General features: G+C 38.0%; 1 protein-coding gene across 6 annotated transcripts in view; it reads left to right on the forward strand.

The window, feature by feature from the left end:
• The window catches only part of slc39a11 (solute carrier family 39, member 11), a 103,575-nt gene that overhangs the window by 30,704 nt on the left and 48,720 nt on the right, over window positions 1–24,151 (forward strand). For 3 of the 6 annotated variants that reach the window (XM_047817917.1, XM_047817919.1, XM_047817920.1), the window contains one exon: window positions 16,063–16,236. In XM_047817917.1, coding sequence (XP_047673873.1) covers window positions 16,063–16,236 — 174 coding nt within the window. The remainder of the gene's footprint in view (window positions 1–16,062; window positions 16,237–24,151) is intronic. The other 3 variants (XM_027159100.2, XM_027159102.2, XM_027159101.2) reach the window with 2 other exon arrangements.

Raw genomic sequence — 24,151 nt, forward strand, 5'->3', positions numbered from 1 at the left:
TTGGAAATAATTAATGTGTGACCTCTAAGTTGTCCACATTTCACATTTCAGTTATGAAAATGGTTCTTTTTATGGAAAGTATATTTTAAGGAATGCAGACTGGAAAGAGCTTCTCTCTTCTGTCTGTGTGTATCTGGTAAGCAGCATGAGGATTTATCGCTTCCTCCTTCAATGGAAGATTTATGAGAGTTTATACTCAGATACTTTCCAAAAACAAGTCAGGAAAAGGTTAAGTGGCCGAGTTGTATTATTAGCTGTCTCTTAACATTTCTACATTGTAATGGCCGCCTAGAGCTTCTGAGACTTCAACAGGATGAAGTTTATCCAGTGTCAAGTGACAGTGATTGAAAAACTGGTCAGAGTCTGATAGCACACTGACTTGTAGAACAGCTCAGATAATAGATTGTGGCTTTTGACTTTAAAATTATTAATATAAAACTACAAATTTGTGTAAATCTGGTCTATGCAGTGTATTGAACTTACGTCTTTATTATTATTATTATTATTATTATTATTATTATTATTATTATTATTATTATTATTATTATTACAGCAAAGAGAAGGGAATACATCTGGAATGTGATCAGTTCATCACAGAGGAGTGTGATGGTCAGGTCTCCACATACTTTTAGTCATTTTTTTCTGCGCTTGTCTTGTGAAACCCATGCAGTTAGTTTCACAATCCTTCAGTTCACAAGTTTTAGTTTGTGTATCATGATAGCATTTACAGCATGACCCAGGAGACCCCTGAAAACTGCTTTATCAGAGAGTGTTCAGACCAAATATCCAGTAAGGGTTAAAGCTTAACCCAGAAGAAAATTGGTTTTGTTTTTGGTGCTGGTTACTCATGGTTTTTGCACTGATTTTCTCACTGACGTGAAATGAATGAATTCTAATTCTAACTTTTGTGGAAGAAACTTCCTGTTGGATTGTATATTTCTTTGAGACTTGGGATTGGGATATTCTAATCTATCTTAATGATTCCAACTTATCATGTCTGTCATACAATATGTCTGTGAGGGCTAACTGAGATTTTCTCATTCAACACTGTATTTTTGGCTGTTTTCTTGTTTGTGTGTCTCTTTTACCTTTAAACATCTAAATAGGGATTTTTCTTATGATTACAGGTATGGTTCAGCTTACTGTTAACATCTACTGTGCCACACCTCAACTCATTTCTGCTTGAATAATATGCTGAGCATTCAGTCTTCTTGTCTCTAAGGTTTGGTCCATATTCAAGAAGCATTTCTTCAATGCGATATGTTTGACCTATGAACTTGGTATCCCCAATCCCCAAAAAACAAAACCAAATGAAAACATTATTCCCACATTCTCTCTAAAATTACATTGTGGTATAACCCTCAGTGTGAAATTACATTGTATAAGAATTAAAAATAGGACAAAACCTGGCTGCGATATTGTGCACATGCTTTTATAATTGGAAATGTGGCTGTGTTCAGAATGAACCAATCACATTAAAGCTGACATTTAAAAGTAATTAGCATCCAGCTGTCATCAGTGAACTGATTCTGATTAAACCCCAAATAAAAATCAGCTGTTTCTGTAGAACTTCTTTCTCATCCTCTTGGTTTCCACCATAGATATCTACACTAGATTTCACTTTGGGTACGGCAGTACATTGTAACGAATGCATCAATAGAGCCGCCATCTTGGTACAGGGGACCCCCTCCTCTTAATGCATCAGCGTCAATGACTAGCGGTTCTGGGGGGGGCAGTGACCCTGTGACAACAAGCTTGGCCCCGGTGTGGCCCCCCTCTAAATGTGGAGTGTAAAATCATTTTCATAAAATTGTTTTTTTGCAATCGTTGTTTTTTTACATCCGTTATTAGACAGTGGCAACGCGGAACAGAAATGTAACCCACACATTTTTTAGAGGGACTGCTTAAAGCGGAACACAACAGTATTGTAGAACATACATCTGCAGATTTTTTCTACTCAGAAATTGGTGAAAGTTTTGCGTGAATATTATAGACTTCAAACAAAGAAGGAAATATAGAGGTGAGTAAAGTTGTTAATATGTTGTATTCGTATTAAATGCATTACAGAAGTAATGCATATGTAAATGCATAACGTTAGATCAGCTAATCTCACTTAAGTAAAGTTTCCCGCATATTCACAGATTGGAGTTTCCCGAGTCAATAACTCCTGAGCTTAACGTTCTTTTTACATCATAAAAATTAAACAAAAATCATAAAAATTAAACAAAAAGACATTTCCCCCAAGTAAGTGTTGTAGTATAACTATCAGGACATCAGTGATGTGTGAGGTGGGTACAGTACAGTGTATTACAGTGAAGTGTTTGACTGTTTTTTGTATTCGCTTTTCGGGTTTTGCACTTTGCAGACGGTCCCTTGGAATCTGTCTCTTAGGTGTTCGCACATAGAGACTTATGCATTTTGTCCAATGTGGAGGAAAGCTGATATTGAGTAAAATTGGGTTGTAGCTGTCTCTCTACATTACTATTTGTACTACTATGTGTTATTTGTGCAATAAGAGCATTTAGCTCAGGTGTTATTGACTTGGGAAACTCGAATCTGTGGATATGCGGCCAATGTCTGACTTTCATTGGTTAACATTCATAGAATTTAGAAGTGCTAATCTCAACCTGGCCATTTGTTAGTTTATGGCAGTTTGAAAATGGATAAAATATATGATCAACATACTCATGGTTCTGAGTTAGTTACCTAGCAAGTCAGTTATTTTCAGTAAATTAATTCATAAGCTTCTTGCTCCCCATTGCTTTTGATCTGTGCGTCTCACCAAAATTAAGAGATAGAAGGACATCATGTCGTTCTTCCAAAGAAAAGATATGGTAGACAGTGAGACAGAGCCAGATGGTTTAAGTAATAGTAATACCAACAAAATATTTTTGTATATAATTGTAGTATTTAACAACAAAAATACATGACAGAGTAAAAATAAGGGTGGTAAAATAAATATATAAATACATTATCATCAACAAATAATGGAAAACTGAAAAATACTAAGATAGACAGATGAAGTAATAAGTGCACTTAAAACTTAATTCTCAATATTTATGTAAATTAAAACTATTTGCTGAAATGAAACGGGTATAAATAAATCCCAGGAAGAAACACCTGTGCAGCCAATGATGAATATATACCCAAGAACTCTGATGGGGGACCGGATGACAGATTGAGCATTTTAGGTGTTCTAAGTATTGAGTCAAGGAGGGCAAAGGCCTTAAATCTAGATGAATTTGCTGATCTTTTTGCAAAAAAAAAAAAAAAAACGCCCAAAAATTGTAGAATACAGTTACTGTGACTGATACTAAATATGTAATGCAAATGTAAAAAATAAAATTGAAATGCAAATACATTGTTGAATGATTATAAACATGGTATTTTGCCTGTTAATGCCTGCAGTGCAGTGCAGAAAGTGATATGACAACAATAAGGTCTAATTGTAACTGGTCCCTCTAACAATACAACTGGACCAGCTTGGCCCCCCCAGTTGAAATGGTCTAGAACCGCCACTGAATGTAGGCAAAGAAATAAAATCACCATACGCAGCACAGAACTCCGGCATCATCCATGAATTTGAAGTACAAGACACATGTACAAAGATGGTGGCGGTTTTGATGCTTTTTTAGGACCCCAAGGCAACATCTAGTATCTAATTTGTTGACAGATATTGATCAGGACGGGGTATAAAATAAAATCCAAAGCCGTGGATTGCTGTGGAATACTGTAAAGGCCGTCATCAACAATCAGAGAAAATGGAGCAGCACAGTGACATCACCAAGAACAGGACATCCCTCCAAAATTGATAAAAGGACAAGATAAAGTCTTACTAGTGAGGCAGCCAGAAGCCCTACAGCAACGTTTCAGAAAAATGCTTAAATGTTTCACATCACAAAAAGCCATTTTAACAGGAGTGTGTGGACTTTTTAAGCCTTTTTATGATTTTGGTTATATTTCAATTAAGTGAATTATGATGTTAGCATAGATCTGCCACATTCCCCTAACCTGCACCAGGTATTTGGGGTTAAATTGTAGTTTGTGTCTTTGCATGCAAGCATTTTCTCCCAGCAGTGTTGGTACCTTTCATGCTGCACTTCTTTTTAAGAACCCCACATATGAAGGACCTCGGTTCCCTAACTCAATTTCTGTTTTTTTTTTCTCTCCTGAGTGGGACTGAAGTGATAGACATGTTGCTCTTTAAATTCGCCTCAGCACTCGAGTATGTTGTGCTCGGAGTTCGAAGTAAAACTTGGGTCAAGCACATGTTCCTCTCATCATCTGCTCTCTCAGGGCTGCTGCTCCGATGACTTAGAGGATGAGAGCTTCAGGAACAGTGTTAACAGGGGAAAGGTCACAAAAAGAGGAGAGGGGGAAAGTGTATAAAAAGCCACTACACAAACTTTGACATAGTTTGTGAATCAGCATTGTGTAGCAAGTGTGTGTGTGTAGAGGGAGCTACTGTACAGTACTGAAATAGTGTCAAAAGGCAACATAAGAGTTGTTTTCTTAAAATTCTTTATTTTGGACACAGTTTGAAAGTAAATAAACAAGCAAATAGACAAGCCTCTGTAAACATAACAACTTAAATGAAACTGTGTAAAATAAATAATAAAACCCCTTTAGGCTTTCATGTTTATCAAAACTCTGTCAGCAGTCTTGCTGTTTGTATAGGTACATTATCATCCTGATACATGGCTCCACTTTCAGGGTAAAATGATTAAGCAAATGACAGTTACTCCTGTTGGATGGGTTTATCCTTTGTGATGGCATGCAGACATTACCCTTGATGCCCTGGACTGGCTGTTCTGGTCACAGATGTGCCAGTCATGCACACACCAACAGTTTGTCCACTTTTGAACTCTGATATATCTCCCATTATATTTTGTGGATTGCAATATATTATGTAGAGCTGTACCATTGCTCTGCTAATTCACACTTCAAACTTCACACTGTTTGCTGAATTCAGTGAAGATTGGCCACCAATCCAATCCAATTATAACCTTCTACTTGTTGTTCCTTTACAACAGTGTTTGCAAATTTTTTTATTTGTTTATTTTTTCTCTTCAATGCCCTAGAACCATTTACTTGTACTTTTCAACAGTGTCCACACATATCTGCTAATGCTATAGCTTTTATATTTATCTACTGTACATATGTTTACATATATACCTGATGTCCTGATATTACATGCTGTACATATGATACATATTTATCTGCATGTGTCTATTTGCACAATCGTTACTCTTTGCACTTCTGGTAGATGCCAAACTGCTTTTCGTTGCTGTGTACCTATACTATGCAATGACAGTAAAGATGTACCTACCTACCGACCTACCATTGGTTCAGTCTATCCCCAGTTTGACACTGAACATAATGTTTCCCATCAGTCCAGTTCTCCTTGGTCCACACAACATGCTGAAAGCATCATGGTTTGAAGGTGTTTTCTGTTGCAGGAGTTGGGCCTCTGATACAGTTACATGGCAGAGTGAATGCAAATGGTTATCAGAACCTCCTTCAGCTACATGCCTTTTTTTCCGTGCGAGCATCTCTTAATCAGCCCAATCACACTGCAAAATAGATGAAGCAGTTCCTTGAAGCTAAGAATATTGACTTAAAGAAATGACCAGCCCAGAGTGCTGATCAAAGCCAGTTTAAACTATTAACTCCTTAAAATCTATATAACCATAATTACCGAACTGTGAGAGACAGGAAGGTGAATGGACCAACATCACATCAGAGCAGAACTAGTTCTAGTACAAAACCACAATTATGATTACAATTGTCACACTCTCGTACAATAGAAATAATACATGATAATAGACAGAAATAATGTTCTTACTACCTGAAACTCTCTTTGAGCAATGTTTTCTGCATGAGTCTCACTGGTCGTTGACACGGATTTAAGCAGAACAAGTTAAATAATTTAAACTTAAGTCTCTTCTTAAAATATCTCTACCATCTGGCAGAACATGTCTCTCATTTGACTATAAATTTAGTACAAGATTTTATTGGGATTAACTCATACAGTGTGAAACGTCATATTCAAAGACACTGCTTTTTTTTCATGGTCAATAGGCTTTTATGTAACAAGTACTTATTTAGTTGATTGCATCCTTGTGCATGTCCTTGTATGTGTAGAAGTATAAATATTGGTGAAGTGGGCTAAATGTCAGTCCAGCTAAAGCTTCATTTGTCTTGTCTCACTCCTGACACATCTCGATTCCTCTTCACCCTTGGTCTCGTTTCTCCATTCCCTTCAGTGTGCACAGTAACACTGTGTAGAGGTAATTAGGTCATATCACTGCATGTGGAGAATCTCACTACAGCTCGAGTGGAGCATCGTGTCCCATATTCCACAAAGAGAGTTGAAAGTGAGAAAATGAAAGTGAGAAGGTGCCTGAGAGATCTGAAGAGATCTGAAGACTGATGTAGAAATCACATCAGAGAACAATGAGAGCGTAGGACTGATGCACCTGAGAATAATCTCATATGATGACGTAGAGGTAAATTAACACGGCAGAATTTTTTGAGATTTCCAGACAGTAGGAATCTGAGCTCAGCCACTACATCGCCATGGTCCCATGATTAATAAACAAACATGATTAATTAGCGGGTTAATATATTGACAGGTTACAGTCTAAAATAATCAAACAGTAGAATTTCAGGCTTTTAGATTTTATAGACACAGCTATCCATGCTGCCTGGCTTCTAATTATCATACACACACACACACACACACACACACACACACACACACACACACACACACACACACACACACACACACACACACACACACACACACATTGTATTGGCCTGCCCTGCTTTAGTTTTAGCACTTTAGTACTGTTCACTGCAGGTCAAATGGACCTTTAAGGGAAACACATTAATTAGTGTTAGACAATGAGGCTTTGCCTTTAATTTTGTATGTTGTTGCACACTGGAGGAGGAAACTGACTGGTGGCTTTAAAAAATGTTTTTTGACCTAAAGTAGTTAGATTTTTCTTTAACTTCATTTCCTTTAAAGCTGTTTTAGTGACATTTCTTCGTGGATTGCCTGAAGACATTTTACCTTTGTGATGATGAAAAAGTTTAATCCATGTCTTATCTCAGTTCTCAGAGTTTGCCTAAAGGTGAAAAGTCAGGTCTCCAATAACCCTAATTTCTACTTCTTCCTCTCTCTCTGTCTTCATCTTTTGGGGTTCAGACTGCTGTCCACTCCATTTTCTGTACATAAAATTAAAAAAAAAAAATCTGCTTCAAACATTTAGCACTAATCTGATGAAAATGTCATCCTCTTCCCCTTTACAAAGCTTTGTTTTTCTTGGATAGATCACGCACTATTTTTAACCATCAGCAATACAAACTGTATATTAGTGTGTGGAGGATATCTGCTGTTTAAACAGAACAACCCAGGCCTCATATCTGCTTTTTCATGAGAGCAACCGTTTGATTTTTTTTCACTCACAATCCTATTTGGTGTTGTTGGTCTGCACTGCACTGATAAGCCCAACAGCTGATTTATAGTCTGTCTGTTTTTTAGACCTTAGGTTTTGTTTACATCTTGTCCACTGAGATTGATTAAAAGTGTCACATGCAATACGTCAAAGCATGAATAAGTCAAAGTATGGCCACAAGTAAACACACACACACACGCGCACACACATGCGCGCACACACACATTATTCGGTTTGAAATTGCTGCTGCTCATTCAGGTCTCCTGCTGTGACTTTGAAGGTATCGTGATGTTATTATTATTATTGCTGTAGAGAGATTTCACTTTGTGAAGCCATAATTTTGTCATAATAGCCAAATAAAGAAAATTTAAATAACAATTGTTTCATAACAATTATGATCACTAAGACACTTTGTGATTCACCAAAATAATCATTTGTTTGTATTGCATGAGAATGAGATGAGGTGTTGAACTGACTGTTCCTGGACTAGACAACAGCAAAACAACACAAATTATAAAGCATTGTTTTGTCCCACACTTATATCAGAGAATCTCTTTTACACACTTTGTGAAGTTAAAAAAAAAACAGCACTGGTGCGATTTGATAAGTTTCAACTGAAGTGGTTACACTTTCACTTTATGAATGACTATTCGATATACGCAAATGTTTTCCGGCATTAGGGTTGTGCCTCATTGCATTTCATTTCCTTTTCCATCTGAATCTGGGAGAAAAACTCTCAAAATAATCCACTTATTCAGAAATAATACAATATCCTTACACCCGAGTTCAATTAAGTTTTTCAGTCTGATTGGTCAGAAGAATTGGCAGCATAAGCAAAGCAGTAGCTGTAGAATGTATTCTGCGCTCATGTCAACAGGTTAGAGCAAACACACTGCATGTACTGCAGCAACACGTACCACGAGCTGAGCAATAGCAGCATCGTGATCGCTTCCCCGAGTCTGCTTTTGGCTCACGGTGAATTAAAGTGACACTACATTGTTTCTGGTCAAAATAAAGACAAGTTAAAATTAAAAGAAAAAAAAACTAAACAACAAAACAGTAATTTCACCAAAACAGTATGACATTTGAAAGTGAAATTGAATGTAAGTGATTTATTCCGAACAACCAGGTTATTGCGACTTTTTAATCTTTCCTCTTTTTTCCTGAAATGTTTGATTGTTTTTCATGTAATTTTTAGGCAGTATTTTCACTTCGTGGGTAGACAAAGTACTGACGATTTATATTGGTTTAATTTTTTTAACTAACACAAATCTACCATTTTAACATGTATCTGCAGACACATTCGGTTGTAGCTGCTAAGTTGTAGGTGATAAACTCATACATTCAGATCTATTCTAACACATTTTTGAAGAGTTTGTTTTTAAAGTGCATTTAACTTCAGCGTTTCATTCCATATGTGCTATATTCAGGGAAAATAAATGTGCGGCCGTATGTTCTAATATGCCTGTGCCACTTCTGCTCCTTTTCAACTTGTGCCAATCCATTCATACACATTTCATACTCTTCATACACACTGTTTGTCTGGAACCCAATACACTGTTATCATATGGATTGTGCATTTGATGGGCAAAACAGATTACAAGGAACTTTTGAGACGCAAAAAAAAAAAAAGTGCTGAGTACCAGTGAGCATCGGCCTAGTTCAGTTACTGTTTATCCTCGACTCAGTTTGTTTATGCTGATAAATAAATTGGTAAATTGATCAACTGTGTCCTCAAGAAATTTTACCTTGGACACGGACACTACAAAGACCCAATAGTTACTCAAAGGAGCTCCAAAAGTGTGAGAACCTGGTGGACACTCAAAGCCACTTTTGAGTGAAATAGAAAACTACATGTAAAGGTAGCATGTCAAAAAATATTGTCTGCTTTGATGACACAAAATTTATACTATGAGGTGCATTTCAGGAACTGGGACAGGCAGACTGGTGGCAGGTGAGGGACAGATTAATGCAGTAAAATCAGGAAAATCCTTAAAGGAAACCTCACACTGTATGAGTTAATCCTCTAATGCACACGAAAATTCAGACCAGGTTAAAATTCACCTTTAAACACAACAATGACCAAATGCTGCAGCCGGAACAACACTGGAGTGATTTCAGCACAAAGTCTCTGAATGTCTTCAAGTGTCCAAGCCAAAGCCCAGATTTAAACCCCACTGAACGTCTGAGGCAGTTCACAGATGCTCACATTCTAGAGCTTGTGAGGATCTGCCATAAAGAATGGGCAGGCCAAGCTTGTAACGATGCATTCGAGAAGACAGCAAGAAGTTTTTCATTAATCAGTCATCGATCATTAATTTGTAAAAGTCTTTTTAAACATCCTTCAACATTATGGACTTTTAGTGTAGATTAATGGGTAAAAATGGCAATTTAATATCCAAACTGCAACACAAAGTGTGCAACAAACAAATTGAGCTCTTTATTTTTAGTATACACTTAATAACAATCTGTTATCTTTTATGCTAATAGTGTGCTTTTAATAACAATCTGTTATCGTTTTAATCATTTGTACTTGATTTCCATTAGTTTTCTGTGAACCTGCTGTTACTGATTGTCATTAAACAGCAGTGAGACATTAACCGTTTCAGAGATCAGTAGTACACTGCGCTGACTGACCATCTCAAACTATATCAAGAATTATTTTCATATAAATTCAGTTTTAGATGTTTCTGTGTAAAATAGATCATAAAAGGGACATAACTAACATATTTTTAGATCAGTGTTTTAGTTTAGTCCAATAAAATCTAGTTTATTTTCATTTAGTCAGATGCTTATTTTACCAGGCTGATTGAATAACATGTTTTATTTATTAGCTTTGATGCATGGGCAGATTTGTCTGAACATGGGACTGGAGACCAAAAAAAAAGTACAGTAGACTGCATGTTCTGGACAAAAGTGATATGATTGACTATAATAAAACTCCTAGGACTAATGAGGTGACGTGATGTTGACCTTCAGGTTGACGATGTCCTCCTTTGGATACCGATAATGAAAATGTTGATCATCATCTAAGACCTTAGATTTTTCAGCTGAATGTTGCCTCGTGTCAATACACACACACCATTTACTTTTAAAGAAGATTAGCAGAAACCACACCCTGACTGTTATGTTGCTGATTTTTAGCCGATGATACGGCTGACTTTGTAACACAAGCTGTATGTGCACGTATATGTTGCTGACTCTGGTGAGCAGGGTTTAATGACTTTGGCACAAATTGCACAGGTTCATTCACTCTGTTGCTTCCCTCAGGACCATCAAGAAAAGCCTTATAACATAAAAATTTACTTATGACTTTAGAATTTGTTTGGAAAAACAATCTCAAGAAACCTTCAGAAAATCTTCTTGCACATTTGCGAGTACATTTATATTGTTTATCATCATTACTTTTTCTTAAGTGAGATAAAAATATAAAAGCTGATTATCTTAATTATGTTGTCAGCTCGTGTGTATTAGCAGCATTTGATTTCCTCCTGATTTCATAAAGTACAGAAAGTGCGTCACAGAAAGTACTTCTTACCTTATACGAAGCACACTATTTAACAGGCATAGCAAATTAGCATTTTAAACATGCTTTCTCATAATAAATTACAGCCGCCCCCAATTAACACGTTCTATCATGATAAACGGACGTCACTGGCGTTCAGCTGAAACTGACACATCGTTCCTGTCAGGTTTGTGATCCATTAAACTTTGTGGTCATTTTAATCCTGCAAGTGACAGGTTTAGTTAAATTTAACAGAGTAAAAAAGCATCAAAGGATAGATGACTTTCACTATAATTGAGACATTATGTGCAGTGAGATGATATCTTTTAGATCATATGTTCGAATCAGTGTTTAGTTGCTGTGTGTAAATGTGTTATAATGCAACTTAATTTTCTTCATGTTGAACCTCTCTCAGTCTCTGTATACGAACAGAGCTTAATTTTTTTTTTACTGTGAATGATAACAGTAATATTTGCTGCTTGTGATAATTGAGATATTTGTTATATAAGATGTGTAATAAAACCAGTCTGCAGGAGGATAAACGTTTGCTCCCACAGTGATTAACATCATTTTTGATAGCGTGGGCTTTGTGTTATGGCAACGTTCTTCACAAAACGGTTCAGTGTGTGCTAATTCCCAGCGAGGGGTGAAGCATTGTCCAACAGGGTGCAGTTTTCACTATCACACTGTCTGCTTAAATCTAAATGATGTTTAATTCTACGGTAGTATTATTTTAAAAGCAGCAGTGTTGGAAGTCGTTGTCAACACTATGCAGGGATTTCTCTGTTCACCTGCTGTACGGTCTGTTAAAAAAAAAGGAACTTCTGGATTATTTAAGTTGTTTCGGCGTATGTATAATATCAGTTGTGCCGATACAGTATTAACAAATATTCAGAAGATTCAATACTATTTAGCATTTGATTACCAAATGAATATTAATAATATTAGTATTATTATTATTACAAGAACTTTGCACAAATTGCAATAAACTTATCAATAAACTTAATAAACAACAATTTATTTTCTATCTAAAAAGTTGTGCTTTATGGGTTATAGTTTAAAGCACTGATGATTTTTTAGAGCAAGTAAATTACAGTATCTGGCTCCTGAAACCTGTTAAGATAAGAGTCCAGATAAGTTACAACATAACAAAGACATGTATATCTACCTACAAACTCACTGTCTTAAATTGCAACTATTCCTTTATTGTAATAATTTTTGGAAACAATTTCTTCAGCATCAGTTGTAGCTCAAAACCGCTGTAAACAAAAGGATGAACCCTGATGAACAAATCAAAAATAGAGCAAACTAATCTAACTTTAATGAATCCAATGAATAAAGAGAGAAATGAATCAGGCTTATGCCAGAGCTACAGCTTCCATACTAATCTTAATCTCTTATGAATATTTGTACTGTTCAGATTTGTACAGGTTTTTGAGTAGATATTATATTTAAGACACTTTTCATTTGACAAAGAACATAAAATATTGGTCACTGCCATTGCACATGAGTCTGTTCAGTGGTGATGAGAGGAGAGAGACACAAAGTGTGCTAGCATTTTTTTGTCTTTGACACCATGTCTGCCGGATCAATCACTAGCACATTCTTCACTGACACAACTGCTGTGTGTGTGTGTGTGTGTGTGTGTGTGTGTGTGTGTGTGTGTGTGTGTGTGTGTGTGTGTGTGTGTGTGTGTATGATAATTAGAAGCCAGGCAGCATGGATAGCTGTGTCTATAAAATCTAAAAGCCTGAAATTCTACTGTTTGATTATTTTAGACTGTAACCTGTCAATATATTAACCCGCTAATTAATCATGTTTGTTTATTAACAAGAGGAGGGAGAGAGAGAGAGGGAGAGAGAGAGACAGACAGACAGAGAGAGAGAGAGAGAGGGAGAGAAGGAGAAAGACAGAGAGGGAGGGAGACAGAGAGAGAGAGGCAAAGAGGGAGGGAGACAGAGAGAAAACTTTAATTACACAGTCTTCCACCTTACAAAGAGAAAACAAGCCAATACTGTGTCATGGCATTCGCTCACCTGTCTTCACAGGTTCTGCTTTGTTCTGCTTTGTCCCTAATGTACAGGTGGACTGAGCACTTCTGTAAGCAGAAGACCAATTGAATCTAGAAAGTTTTCATATATAGCAAACAACAATGTTTTCATCCCACCCATGTTCAGTATCTAGACAGTTGACATTTGATACTTCACTGCCAGCTCATGGAGCACCTGATTAACAACATAATGTTCATGTGGCAAAACATAAAACACTTTTTCATATACAGTATGTTATATATATGTATATATGTTTTCATATATATATAACATACTGTATATGAAAAAGTGTTTTATGTTTTGCCAAATTTTATTCAAACAGACCAAGACACTACTTAGTCTGAAGTCTTTAATCAGGTGCTCCATGAGCTGGCAGTGAAGCATAAAATGTCAACTGTCTAGATACTGAACATGGGTGGGATGAAATCATTGTTGTTTGCTATATATGAAAACTTTCTAGATTAGACTAGAGTAATTAGTTACTATAACATAGCCCTTCAGTATAATGAATACCACATCATCAAGCATCGTGCACATCATGGCTTCTGCATACTCTTGTCTGGATTTGCTTTTTGAAAAAATGCTTTCCTTTAACAAATCTAGAGAGTAAATCAGATTTAAAATATACAAAATGTACCATCCATCATGAGATCTTTCAAAACCACCCTCCTAGTATCCTGTAGTTTCCCTTGTGATGCCAATACAACTCTGATCCTTTAAGACATGGGTTTCACAAGACCTATTAATGTGTGCTTTAGTATCTGGCCCCAAGACTTTAGCAGATTCTTCCAGCACATCCCACAGATGCCTGACCAGTCTTGAGAGCTGGGGAATATGGAGGTCAAGTCAACATCATGAAAACTATGTCATGTTCCTCGAACATTGCTGAACAGATTTTATAGGGTGACGGGGAACAGTATCCTGCTGAAAGAGGAACTGCCATTAAAGAATAGAGTTTCCATGGAGGCGTGTACAAAGTCTCCAACAAAGTTTAGGTAGGTGGTACATGTCAAACATCTACACGAATGCCAGGACCCACGTCCCAGAGGGCCAACTCCTACTGCAGAAAACATTCCCCAAACCATGACTCTTCCTCCTTCACCTTTCACTGACTTCTTTACACCATTTGGGTTCAGTCTATACCCAGTGTGACGCCAAACATAATGTTTCCCATCTGACACAAATACATTGAACTTGCTCTCATCACTAAAGTGAACTTTGGAGCACTTCTTCTTGGCTTACACAACATTCTAAAAGCGTCATGGTTTGGTTTCTGTTGCACGGTTTCTGTCCCTGCTTCTGTTTCTGTCTTCTTATACTGTACATGGCAGGGTGAATGGAAATGTTTATCAGAACCTCCATCAGCAACATCTCGTTCTTTCCCTCCGAGCATCACCCAATCAGCCTATAATTTTCAATGCCTCCTGTTATGCTGTAAAAATAAGAACTAAAGCTAAGAACAGTGAAGTAATGAAATGGCCAGCCCAAAGTCCTGGTCTAAACCCAATTTAAAATGCCCTACATTTATCAAACTATGGAAGAAACATGGACCAAGATCCCACTAGAGAAGTGTCAGGAACTAGTGATGTGTCATGATGTGAAGTCATTCAATGCAAGAGCCTCTACACTTCCTACAAATCTTTGTACAAACGATGCAAGTTAAGGGAATCCTAATGTAAAGTGTTACAGATAATTGCATTTAATACAAACCAGAAGCAACGCTGAATAATAATTTATTCATTTAAATGTGGACCAACTCACTGTATGTTTGATGTCAAATCATAATTAGCTCCAAAACTCAACACACTGTTGTGATTAAACTCACTGAACAATTTATGCTACACAACAAACATAATTCATCAGCCTTTGATCAGTCTGTGCTCCATATGACAGATGCTGGATTGAGATGAGGGGAAAACATGCAGCAGTAATGCTAAATGCAGGGACACAGTTGTAATTGCTACGAGATGAAAAGTGCATGGTCAAAGAGATTAGATTTCTTGCTGCAGAACATGAATGCTGAGTGAATATTAGGTTGCAAGAGAGCTTTACGTTTTGGATTTCTACCTTGTGAAGGAAAACACAGAAAGGGAAGCAAGCAGGCTGAGGATGCTGTTCTAAAACACTACAATAGCTACAAAAATGCCATTTTCCATTGTACAGTGTTTTTGACTACACTCTTAATGCAGCAAATATATGAGAGAGACTTATTTTTCCTTGAAAATTAAACTAGCACTTCATATTTGAGGATATGGGGAGAGAACCGCTGTGCTTAATGTGTCTGGTGACACACAAACACACGGAAGGGAGGGAGAGAGAGAGAGAGAGAGAGAGAGAGAGAGAGAGAGAGGGAGGGGGGGTATTTAGAGACGGGTAGAGGCTCCTTTCTTATGTTTTGTGCTGGGTATTTCCTGGGAGAAAATGATCCATTATTTTCTTCCCCTAATTATCATGGTGAAGAAACTGAAAGAAAGCTTGACAGTAAATGCAAAATAAGACAATTTTTAAGAAAATTATGCAATAGTATTATGTAGTATTGTATTTTTTGTATTTTATTGTGAGATTTTTTTTTTAAACAAATAGGAAAAAGGTGTTTAATAACCTGATTAAAATCGTTCTCACTATTATCGGGATATTTCTTGGTATCATTTCTTGCAAAACTCATAGTTGTGTTTACACTTTGTCACCACAATGATTTTTCTGTTTTAATGATGCATGAAAACTCTTGATAGACAGCATGTGGTACAGTTATGGTGGATTTTTGTTTCAACACTTGAATTCATCACTTAATTTGCATTCTTTACATCACATGCATAAGATCCAAGAACTTGCCCTTTAGTTCATAATGAATTTTATTTATTGTGTGAATGACCAACAGAGCATTTAAATTTTTCTGTGACTCTTTTTTAGTTACTGGTGGTTATATGAGTTTTTGTTTGAGTCTCTTCCTGATTTCATCTCAGGGAGTTTATTCTTGTCCTTGTACTTGCTCATTTGAAATCTAAGTCTAAACCTATACAAATGTATTTTTTTTATTTTTCAGGGAGTTGAGACGGACCCACATTTGGCTTTGACCCTGTCTTCTGGTGCCAAACCAGCAAAAGCGAAAGTGGAGGACCCTGCAGCAACACCCACAACTGAGGAGCTGTCAATCAGGATAGGTAGAGGAGGAAGTCACTTAGGCAAGCCTCCTTTCATAAACCCATCTTCTGCCATTGTAAGCCTCATGAGAGAAAAATTCATAAAACAGTTTATCACCACAGCAGTTCTCTGATGGCTTTTTGTATGGGTGAATCTTGCTGTTTACTTTTCCACCTCTTTTCTTCACTTTCTTGCTACTGAAGCCCTCAATCAACCACTCTGACTTTATGCCTGATATTCTGTGCAGCAGATAATATTCCATGTACAGGTCAGGTCAAGGCAAGTGACTTCTTTCAAATAGGAGCAAACATGGAACACAGCATGGAACTGTGTTCAGATCTTATGTCCTGATATTAAATTAGGTGACGTGAAGAAAGAAAGAAATAACAGTAATTAGTGTTTCTTAAAATAAAGATTGCTGTCCATGAGCACTAATGCAGTACTTCACACTGTTGTCTATTAAAGAGAAAGATGTTGCATGTTTTCTAGCCCTTTGGCTGCCATTATTGGTTTCTCTACACTCCAGAGACACAAGAATGTTTGTCTAATTAACAGCACTAAAACAGTCAAAGAAATTGAATTGTTTTTTTTTTTTTTTGGAAAAATGGCTTCATTTGTGTAGCCTGCTCTCGTTCTGCTGCTGGTTTGAAATTGCTGATCTCAAATCAGTCTAGTGTGAAAAGTAAGTGTAGGAATTTATTTGTAATAATGCACAAAAAGATGCCATTAAAAGAGAAAAACGAAAACTAAATTAAACAAAATAAAGATGTGATCCAACAACACAAACAGGCACAGGTCAGGCAATGTAGGGACAGCATAAACAGTTACCAGCAAGATCAAGAAACTATAGACTGTGGTTCGATCCAGGATAGCGTCACAAAACAAAGGCTTGGTTACGACTGGTACAGAGAGACACAGAGCATTTATACAGTATGTCGCCAATGAGTAATTGAACTGAATGACCTGGGATGGAGTAGAGTTGTGGTTAGTAATCGGGTGAGTCTTAACATGAGAGAGTTTAAATGTTGTAGTCTTGCTGTAGGCCAAGCTATGTAGTTAGACATTGTCTTTGGCACCATCAAGGCAGAACCTCCTCCAAAGTGCTACCTCTTCCAGAATGATTGCTGTGGTGTGCATAAAAATCCCAACACAGTGGGCTGTGGGGATGTGGGCTGGTGCCGAAAACCTTTCATCGGGGTTGTAGCCCCCCAGTCAATCAGATATTTAAGCTTACCCTCCTTAAAATGTGAATCCAATATCACAATATGCAGTGTGCTGGCTTGTCTTCAGAGTCCAGGGGGTCTGGGTATAAAGTGGAGAATGTACTTTGTGAAAGGATCCTGCCTGTGTGGTTTGACACAGGAGACATTGGAGAAGCCAGGCAGCTGTGGTATGATAATTCTAGCTTATGGGTCATATTGTTAATTCTTTGGAGGACTTTGAATGAACCAGTTTAATGATAAGACAGCTTGTGACTTTTCTCTGTGATTCATACACAAAAATGCCATAAAACCAGAACTCAAACACCAGTTCAGCCATTTTAATGGTTGTTGCCTAACCAGGTAGATCAGTGATGTAGCCAGAGGTAGGAGTTTGCCTGTGGGTAGTGTTTGTGGTACTTTAACCCTGTCATATATTAGGCATGCATGTTCATCAATATTTACTTTGTGGGAGTTTGTACATTTTGTGTGAGCCCATGTGATTAGTTTGTCCCAAAGTGATACAGGCACAAATGCCCTTTCCTGAGCACTGGGTAGGGACTGACTCCTTGGATGTTACTAATTTCCATATCCTAATGAAGTGTAGTTAGGCAGAATGTATTCTTTGGTTATCACATGTCAGTGTTCTGGGTACAAATGAGTCAAGGGAGTTCACTTTATTGTTCATAGATCCAGGGGGGTAGTAGAGCATGAAGTCTGCAGAAAAAAACAGTATATTGTGAGCCTGACGTGAGTTAAACTGTTTGCCAGATTTAATGTATTCCAGGTTCTTCTGGTTTGGTGATTGGGTTGAAGTTTTCCTTTAGTTAGTGCTGACACTTTTCCAGAGCAAGTTTGACAGCAAGAAGTTCCAGGTTTTGATGTCATACTTCCTTTCAGCCAATGATAGCTTCTTCTAGAAGAAGGCCACTGAATGGAACCTTGGTTTCTTTCCTGTACTTTGTAATGGTTTGGCCCCCGCCAATTTTGTAGATGTGTATTCCTCTACTGTCATGGAGTTTCACGGAATAAGGGTGTTTCAGGAGGGATGCTGGAATTCTGTTGAAGCCCCATATGAATCGCTGTAGCTCTTTGACCCTGGTCGGCACAGGTCACTTGGTTAAAGATAAGTCTTGATCCATGAGCACCTGATTTGGTCATATTATATAGGCTAGGAAGGTCATCCTGTGCACACAAAATTCACATTTGTCCCCTTTTATGTTATGAATGACACACTATCTCACCATTTGGGGCAACATGTTGGTGATTAAGCCCTGAAAGACTACAGGTGCCAAAGATCACTGGATATTAAACATGGCCAGATGTGGTGCTTAGCAGTTTTTAGGAGCTGCGTTTGCTTTTTCCTCTTTTTAGGAGCTTCACAGGTAAAGTTTTTGAACCTTGTGAAGACGGATACTTTTGCATGGTCATTTTAGTCCTGCTGGGACTAGTTGTAGGGGATAGCAGTACTTGAATGTGACTTGATTCAAGCTCCAATTAGTCTATGTATGGCCAAGGTCCACCTTCTTTTTGCTTTTCTCAGCACAGGCAGTTGATGTGGAGGGATGAAGGCTCAGTCATACGATTGAGGTGGAGGAAGGAAAACTGCATTGCATTTACTAAACACTTCCTAATATTCTTGGTACTCCTCGAGTATGATAACTGGGGCTGTGTTTTCAGGGCATTTAGAGGTGGCTGCCACTTAAACAGTGATCGGATGTAGACGTACAGTCACGTGATCTGACATTCCTTACATGCGAGATGAGGGTTGTACTGTACATGTGCATCTAAAGAAAACCCAGCATAACAGGAATTTTTGTAGTTATTACTGTGACCAGGAGGGTGATGGTTTCCTGCTGGGGTTCATAGATGAGAAGAGTGAGAGGTGTGCTTTGGGTGATGAAGCCAAAGGCTTGATAACAACTGGTACAGAGAGACACAGAGCAAATGCTTAACAATGAGTGAGTGAACTGAATTTACTATTATAATGTTTGTGTGATTAGTAATTGGGTGAATGTGAACATGAAAGAGTTTAGGTGTTTTAGTCTTAGGTGGAGATTTCTGTAGGTTGTGCTGTGCAGTTGTATATAATTTCTCCTGACATCATGAATGTGATCTTATGTAGCTTTGTTATAAATAGCAAAAAAAGATTGTGGTTTAGATAGGCTGTAAGTGTGGTGCTGACAATATGACTTTAACTACAGTTTGTGATCTTAAATACTGTTTAAAAATAGCAGTCACTTATAAGACTTTAATTAAATACAATTAATATGCAACAGCAATATTAATTATTATTATTATTATTATATTTCTATGTATGATCTTTGAGATGAATTAGATATGTGAATAAGATAAGATATATTTTTGTTCGTCCCACAGTGTGGAAGTAGTTCTAGAAGTAATTCTAAGTAGTTACACTAACAGACATATTGCACCCAGGTAATTTTGCACATTTTTAAAAAATTCTATTATTGCACGTGTTGTTTAAGATACTTTATTATTGCTATTATTGCATTTAAACAGTAATCCAGTGTGTAATTATGGTGACTGGTTCACTGGGAGCAGCTTCGGTTGTAATGTCTAATAGCAGCAGGGAGAAAAGATTGTCTGTATCGCTCCTTCAGACACTTAGCATGTAACAGTCTGTCACTGAAGGAGCTGCTCAGAGCTGAAACTGTTTCATACAGGGGGTGAGAGTCGTTCTCCAGCAATGATAATAGTTTTGCTACCATCCTCCTTTCTCCCACCTCCTGTACAGTGTCCAGAGGAATCCCTAGGACTGAGCTGGCCTTCCTGATCAGCTTGTCCTGTCTCTTAATTTCTGCAGTAGAGATGCTGCTGCACCAGCATACCACACCATAGAATATGGCTAAGGTCACCACAGAGTCAAAAAAGGTCTTCAGTAGCTCTCCTTGCACTACAAAAGGCCGTAGACTCCTCAGCAGAAAGAGTCTGCTCTGCCCTTTCTTATAGATTGCCTCAGTATTGTCTGTCCAGTCCAGTTTGCTGTTCGGATGAACACCCAGGTACTGTATTTTGAGAGTCCACTCTCAAAATGTCCTTTTCCTTAATGTTCACTGGTGGTAATGAAGTTTGTTTGTGCCTACGGAAATCCACCACCAGTTCTTTGAATTTCCCTGCGTTTATCTGGAGGCAGCTTCGTTGGCACCAGTCCACAAAGTTCTGGATCAGTCCTCTGTACTCCCTGTCATCATCATCTGTGATCAGACCGTCATCATTCTGTAGGTGACAGGTTGCTGGGTTGAACATGAAGTCTGCAGTATAGACGGTGAAGCGGAACGGAGCCAGAACCGCTCATCCGCGGTGCTCCAGTGTTACAGACAACCATGTCAGACTCACAGTCACAAGTCCTCACATACTGTGGTCAGTCAATATCAAGGCAGACAGATGATGATCCACTCCCATGTACACCATCTTATCCCTTAGGAGCAGAGGTTGGATGGTGTTAAAAGCACTGGAAACATCAAAAAACACTCTCGCTGTGCTCCAAGCCTTTTCCAGGTGCAAAATAGCCCGATTCAGGAGGAAGATGACAGCATCTTCCACCCCAATGCCAGGTTGGTAGGCAAACTGAAGTGGATCCATTGATGGGCTCACCAGAGGTCGGAGATGAGTGAGCACCAGCCTCTCCAATGTCTTTATCAGATGCGAGGTCAGTGCTACTGGTCGGTAGTCCCCAAGGTCTTTTGTAAACGTTTCGGAGGGCATTTAGACCTGGTCTTTTTACCATCGGATAGCTATCGGATCACAGAAAACGCATGAAGTGACCAGGTGTAAAAAGCCCCTTAGATCATTCACCCACTCCTGGTCACGCTCAGCGTGAGAGCTGGATATAAAAGGACATATGTATATAAAGGTATACAGACCCCTGTTAAACTGGCAGGTTTTTTTTAGAATGAAATCTTCTATAAATCATTTCCAGAACTTATTCCAACCTCAATATGAAATTACAGTGAATAAACATTAAGTGTAAAACAGTGAAAAACCTTTTAGGGGAAAAAAGGGAAATAAAAATGAAAAATAAAAAGCATTCGATATCTATCAAATTGTAGGGACATCTCCTTGGTACAGAATGTTATAGGTAACCCCACAGGTTTTAGGATTCAGGTCTGAGCTCCAGCTGTCATTAAAAAGCATTGGTTTTCTTTTGGTTAAGACATTCCTTTGTTGATTTGGAAGTATGATTTGGGTTATTGTCATACTGAAAGGAGAAATTCCTTTTCATTTTTATCTTAGGAGATATCTGATGGATTTGCACTAAAATCAACTGGTATTTGTAGCTTTTTATGATTCCCTCTACATTGATATAAGCCTCAGTTCTGGCTGAGGAAAAGCAGCTCTAAATCATGATGATAAGATCTCTATGCTGCACAGTGGGTGTGGTGGTCTTTTTTTTTTTGCATCAAACATACCTTTGGGAATTTGAAATTGATCTCATTTTGTCACATAGTTTGGGGTGATTCATTTGAGCTTGAGTATTTTTATGAGAAAGGGCTTCTATTAAGCCATCGTACCTTATAACCAAGACATGAAAAAAAATCAGAGATTGTTGTCACATGCAGAGAGTAATCAGATATTCCTGCAGCTCATTTTATACTGAGGGTGGAAAAAGTTCGGACATGATTGCTTGGTGTTGAATATTGTTTACATCTCAAAACCTGCCATTTTATCCGGGGGGGTGGGGGTGGGTGGGGGGGTGGGTGGGTGTAGACTTCACTGTGCCACGTCAACCCATAAAAGAGCTGCCTGATTTTGTATGCACAGTTTATCAGGATCAAAGTGGCATTGTAGTCTATAATAATTATTTTGCCTGTCAGCAGTCATAAAGTATTTATAAAGACTGTGCTGTAACCACATTAAGAGGACAATTACAAATTTTCTAAATCACCAGTGCACCTAAAGACAAAAGAGCAGTCAGAAATCCTGCTACACTGATGATTTTCTACTTTCTTTTTACTTTCATTTAATTCTGTGTAGAAAGTTGAATGCAAATGGGGACATGGGATGATTTATGAGATGAATATTTTATAAATAGACTTTTGTCTTCCAGTGTATATGCACTTTTGTAGTGTATTCAAATGATGAACAGAATCCGAACTCTGGGCTTCTTTGACTCGAGTAATCTCATGCTACATTCTCTGTCTGGATTTTGATTTCCTTTTAGCTGCTTCTCTGAAATCTGTTCTGGTAATTAGGGTGCTTTTGGGGGACTTTCCTTTCATCATCTTATTTTGGATTTTCCTTGTAGCCATCAGAGACATCAGTATACATTTTAGATGACAGAAAGTATACTAGATGGTGGAAATGCGGTATATGAACATGGATGGTTAGTGTTGCCTTTCACTCCTGTTTACTTAAAATTCTTTCATGATGTTTTTTAAATTAAAACTTATCAAAATGTGATTGTGGTAAGATGGTCGGTTAAACCGGTTGAACACTGAGGGACCTCTCTATAGGCGAAAAGAAGAAACGGAATCCATTTATCCCAATCTCCCCCAGACTCATCAACAAATTTCTTCAGCATGTTTTTCAACGTAGCATTAAAGCGTTCTACAAGACCATCTGTTTGAGGGTGAAATGGTGTAGTTCTGATTCCCTTAATGCCTAGATGTTTATACAACAGCTTCATCGCTTTAGCTATAAAATTTGTCCCCTGATCCGTGATAATTTCCCGTGAAATCAAGTCAACCAAACTTCTCACAATGTGTTTAACTTGGACTGAACGCAAGGGGTAGACCTCTGGATATCGGGTAGCATAGTCACAGATCACCAATGCAAATCGGTGACCCGAACTACTCTTTACCAAAGGACCTATTATATCCATACCTATACGATCAAATGGAGTTCCAATAATGGGCAAAGGTTGCAGATAACTTCTATCAGCTTTTCGAACAGGTGCTACCATTTGACATTCAGAACAAGTTTTACAGTACTCTTGCACATCATAGTACATTTTTGGCCGAAAAAAACGTTGACTGATGCGCTCATACGTTTTCTGTTGGCCTAAGTGTCCTGACCAAGGGATGGTATGCCCCAAATGTAAAATTATTTGATGCAGTGCTTTGGGTACCACTAATCTAGGACTCTCTATGTCAGCCAGGTACAAAAGGTTGTTCTTTAAAATGTACCGGTCCCCCCCAAACTTTGGTACCCCAACTGGCTTACCATCTACTTCACACACTTTTGCAAACAAGGGTTGTAAAAGCAACATCTCCTTTTTGTAACTCCCTAAAATTATCAGGAACCTGCCAACGGGAATTAACCAACTCAGACCCAGAGTCAGGAAGATTTGCTAACCTCTCTTGTACCTTATCCTTCCCCCTATGTTTTTCCTGTCGTCTCTGTCTTTTACTTTTTCTCTCCTTCCCCACATTAGAAAATAATTCAGCTTCTGCATTGGGAAGAGGTTGCAAGCCTTTAGCCTGGGACCTTGTAACTACTGCACACATTTTGGAAGTCACCAAATCAGTTAAACAAGGAAAATCTTCTCCTAACACCACATCAAACGGTAATTTCTCAACTAACCCCACCCTTAACAAGTATGCTTGTTCTTCTACAATGACAGAGACTTCAGCAGTCGGATAAGTTTGTTAAATCCCCATGTACACATCCCAAGCATACAGTATCACTATAGTTCAACATTTCACAAGTCAGATTTCACCAAAGTTTGTGTACTACCTGTATCAACCAAAGCCTGGGCAGGCTGACCATTTACAATTACCATTAGAAGGTGGCTATGTTTCTCGGTAGATGTTGATTCAGCAAAGCACT

The sequence above is a fragment of the Tachysurus fulvidraco genome, chromosome 8 (genome assembly GCF_022655615.1).
Source record: "Tachysurus fulvidraco isolate hzauxx_2018 chromosome 8, HZAU_PFXX_2.0, whole genome shotgun sequence".
Lineage (NCBI taxonomy): Eukaryota > Metazoa > Chordata > Actinopteri > Siluriformes > Bagridae > Tachysurus > Tachysurus fulvidraco.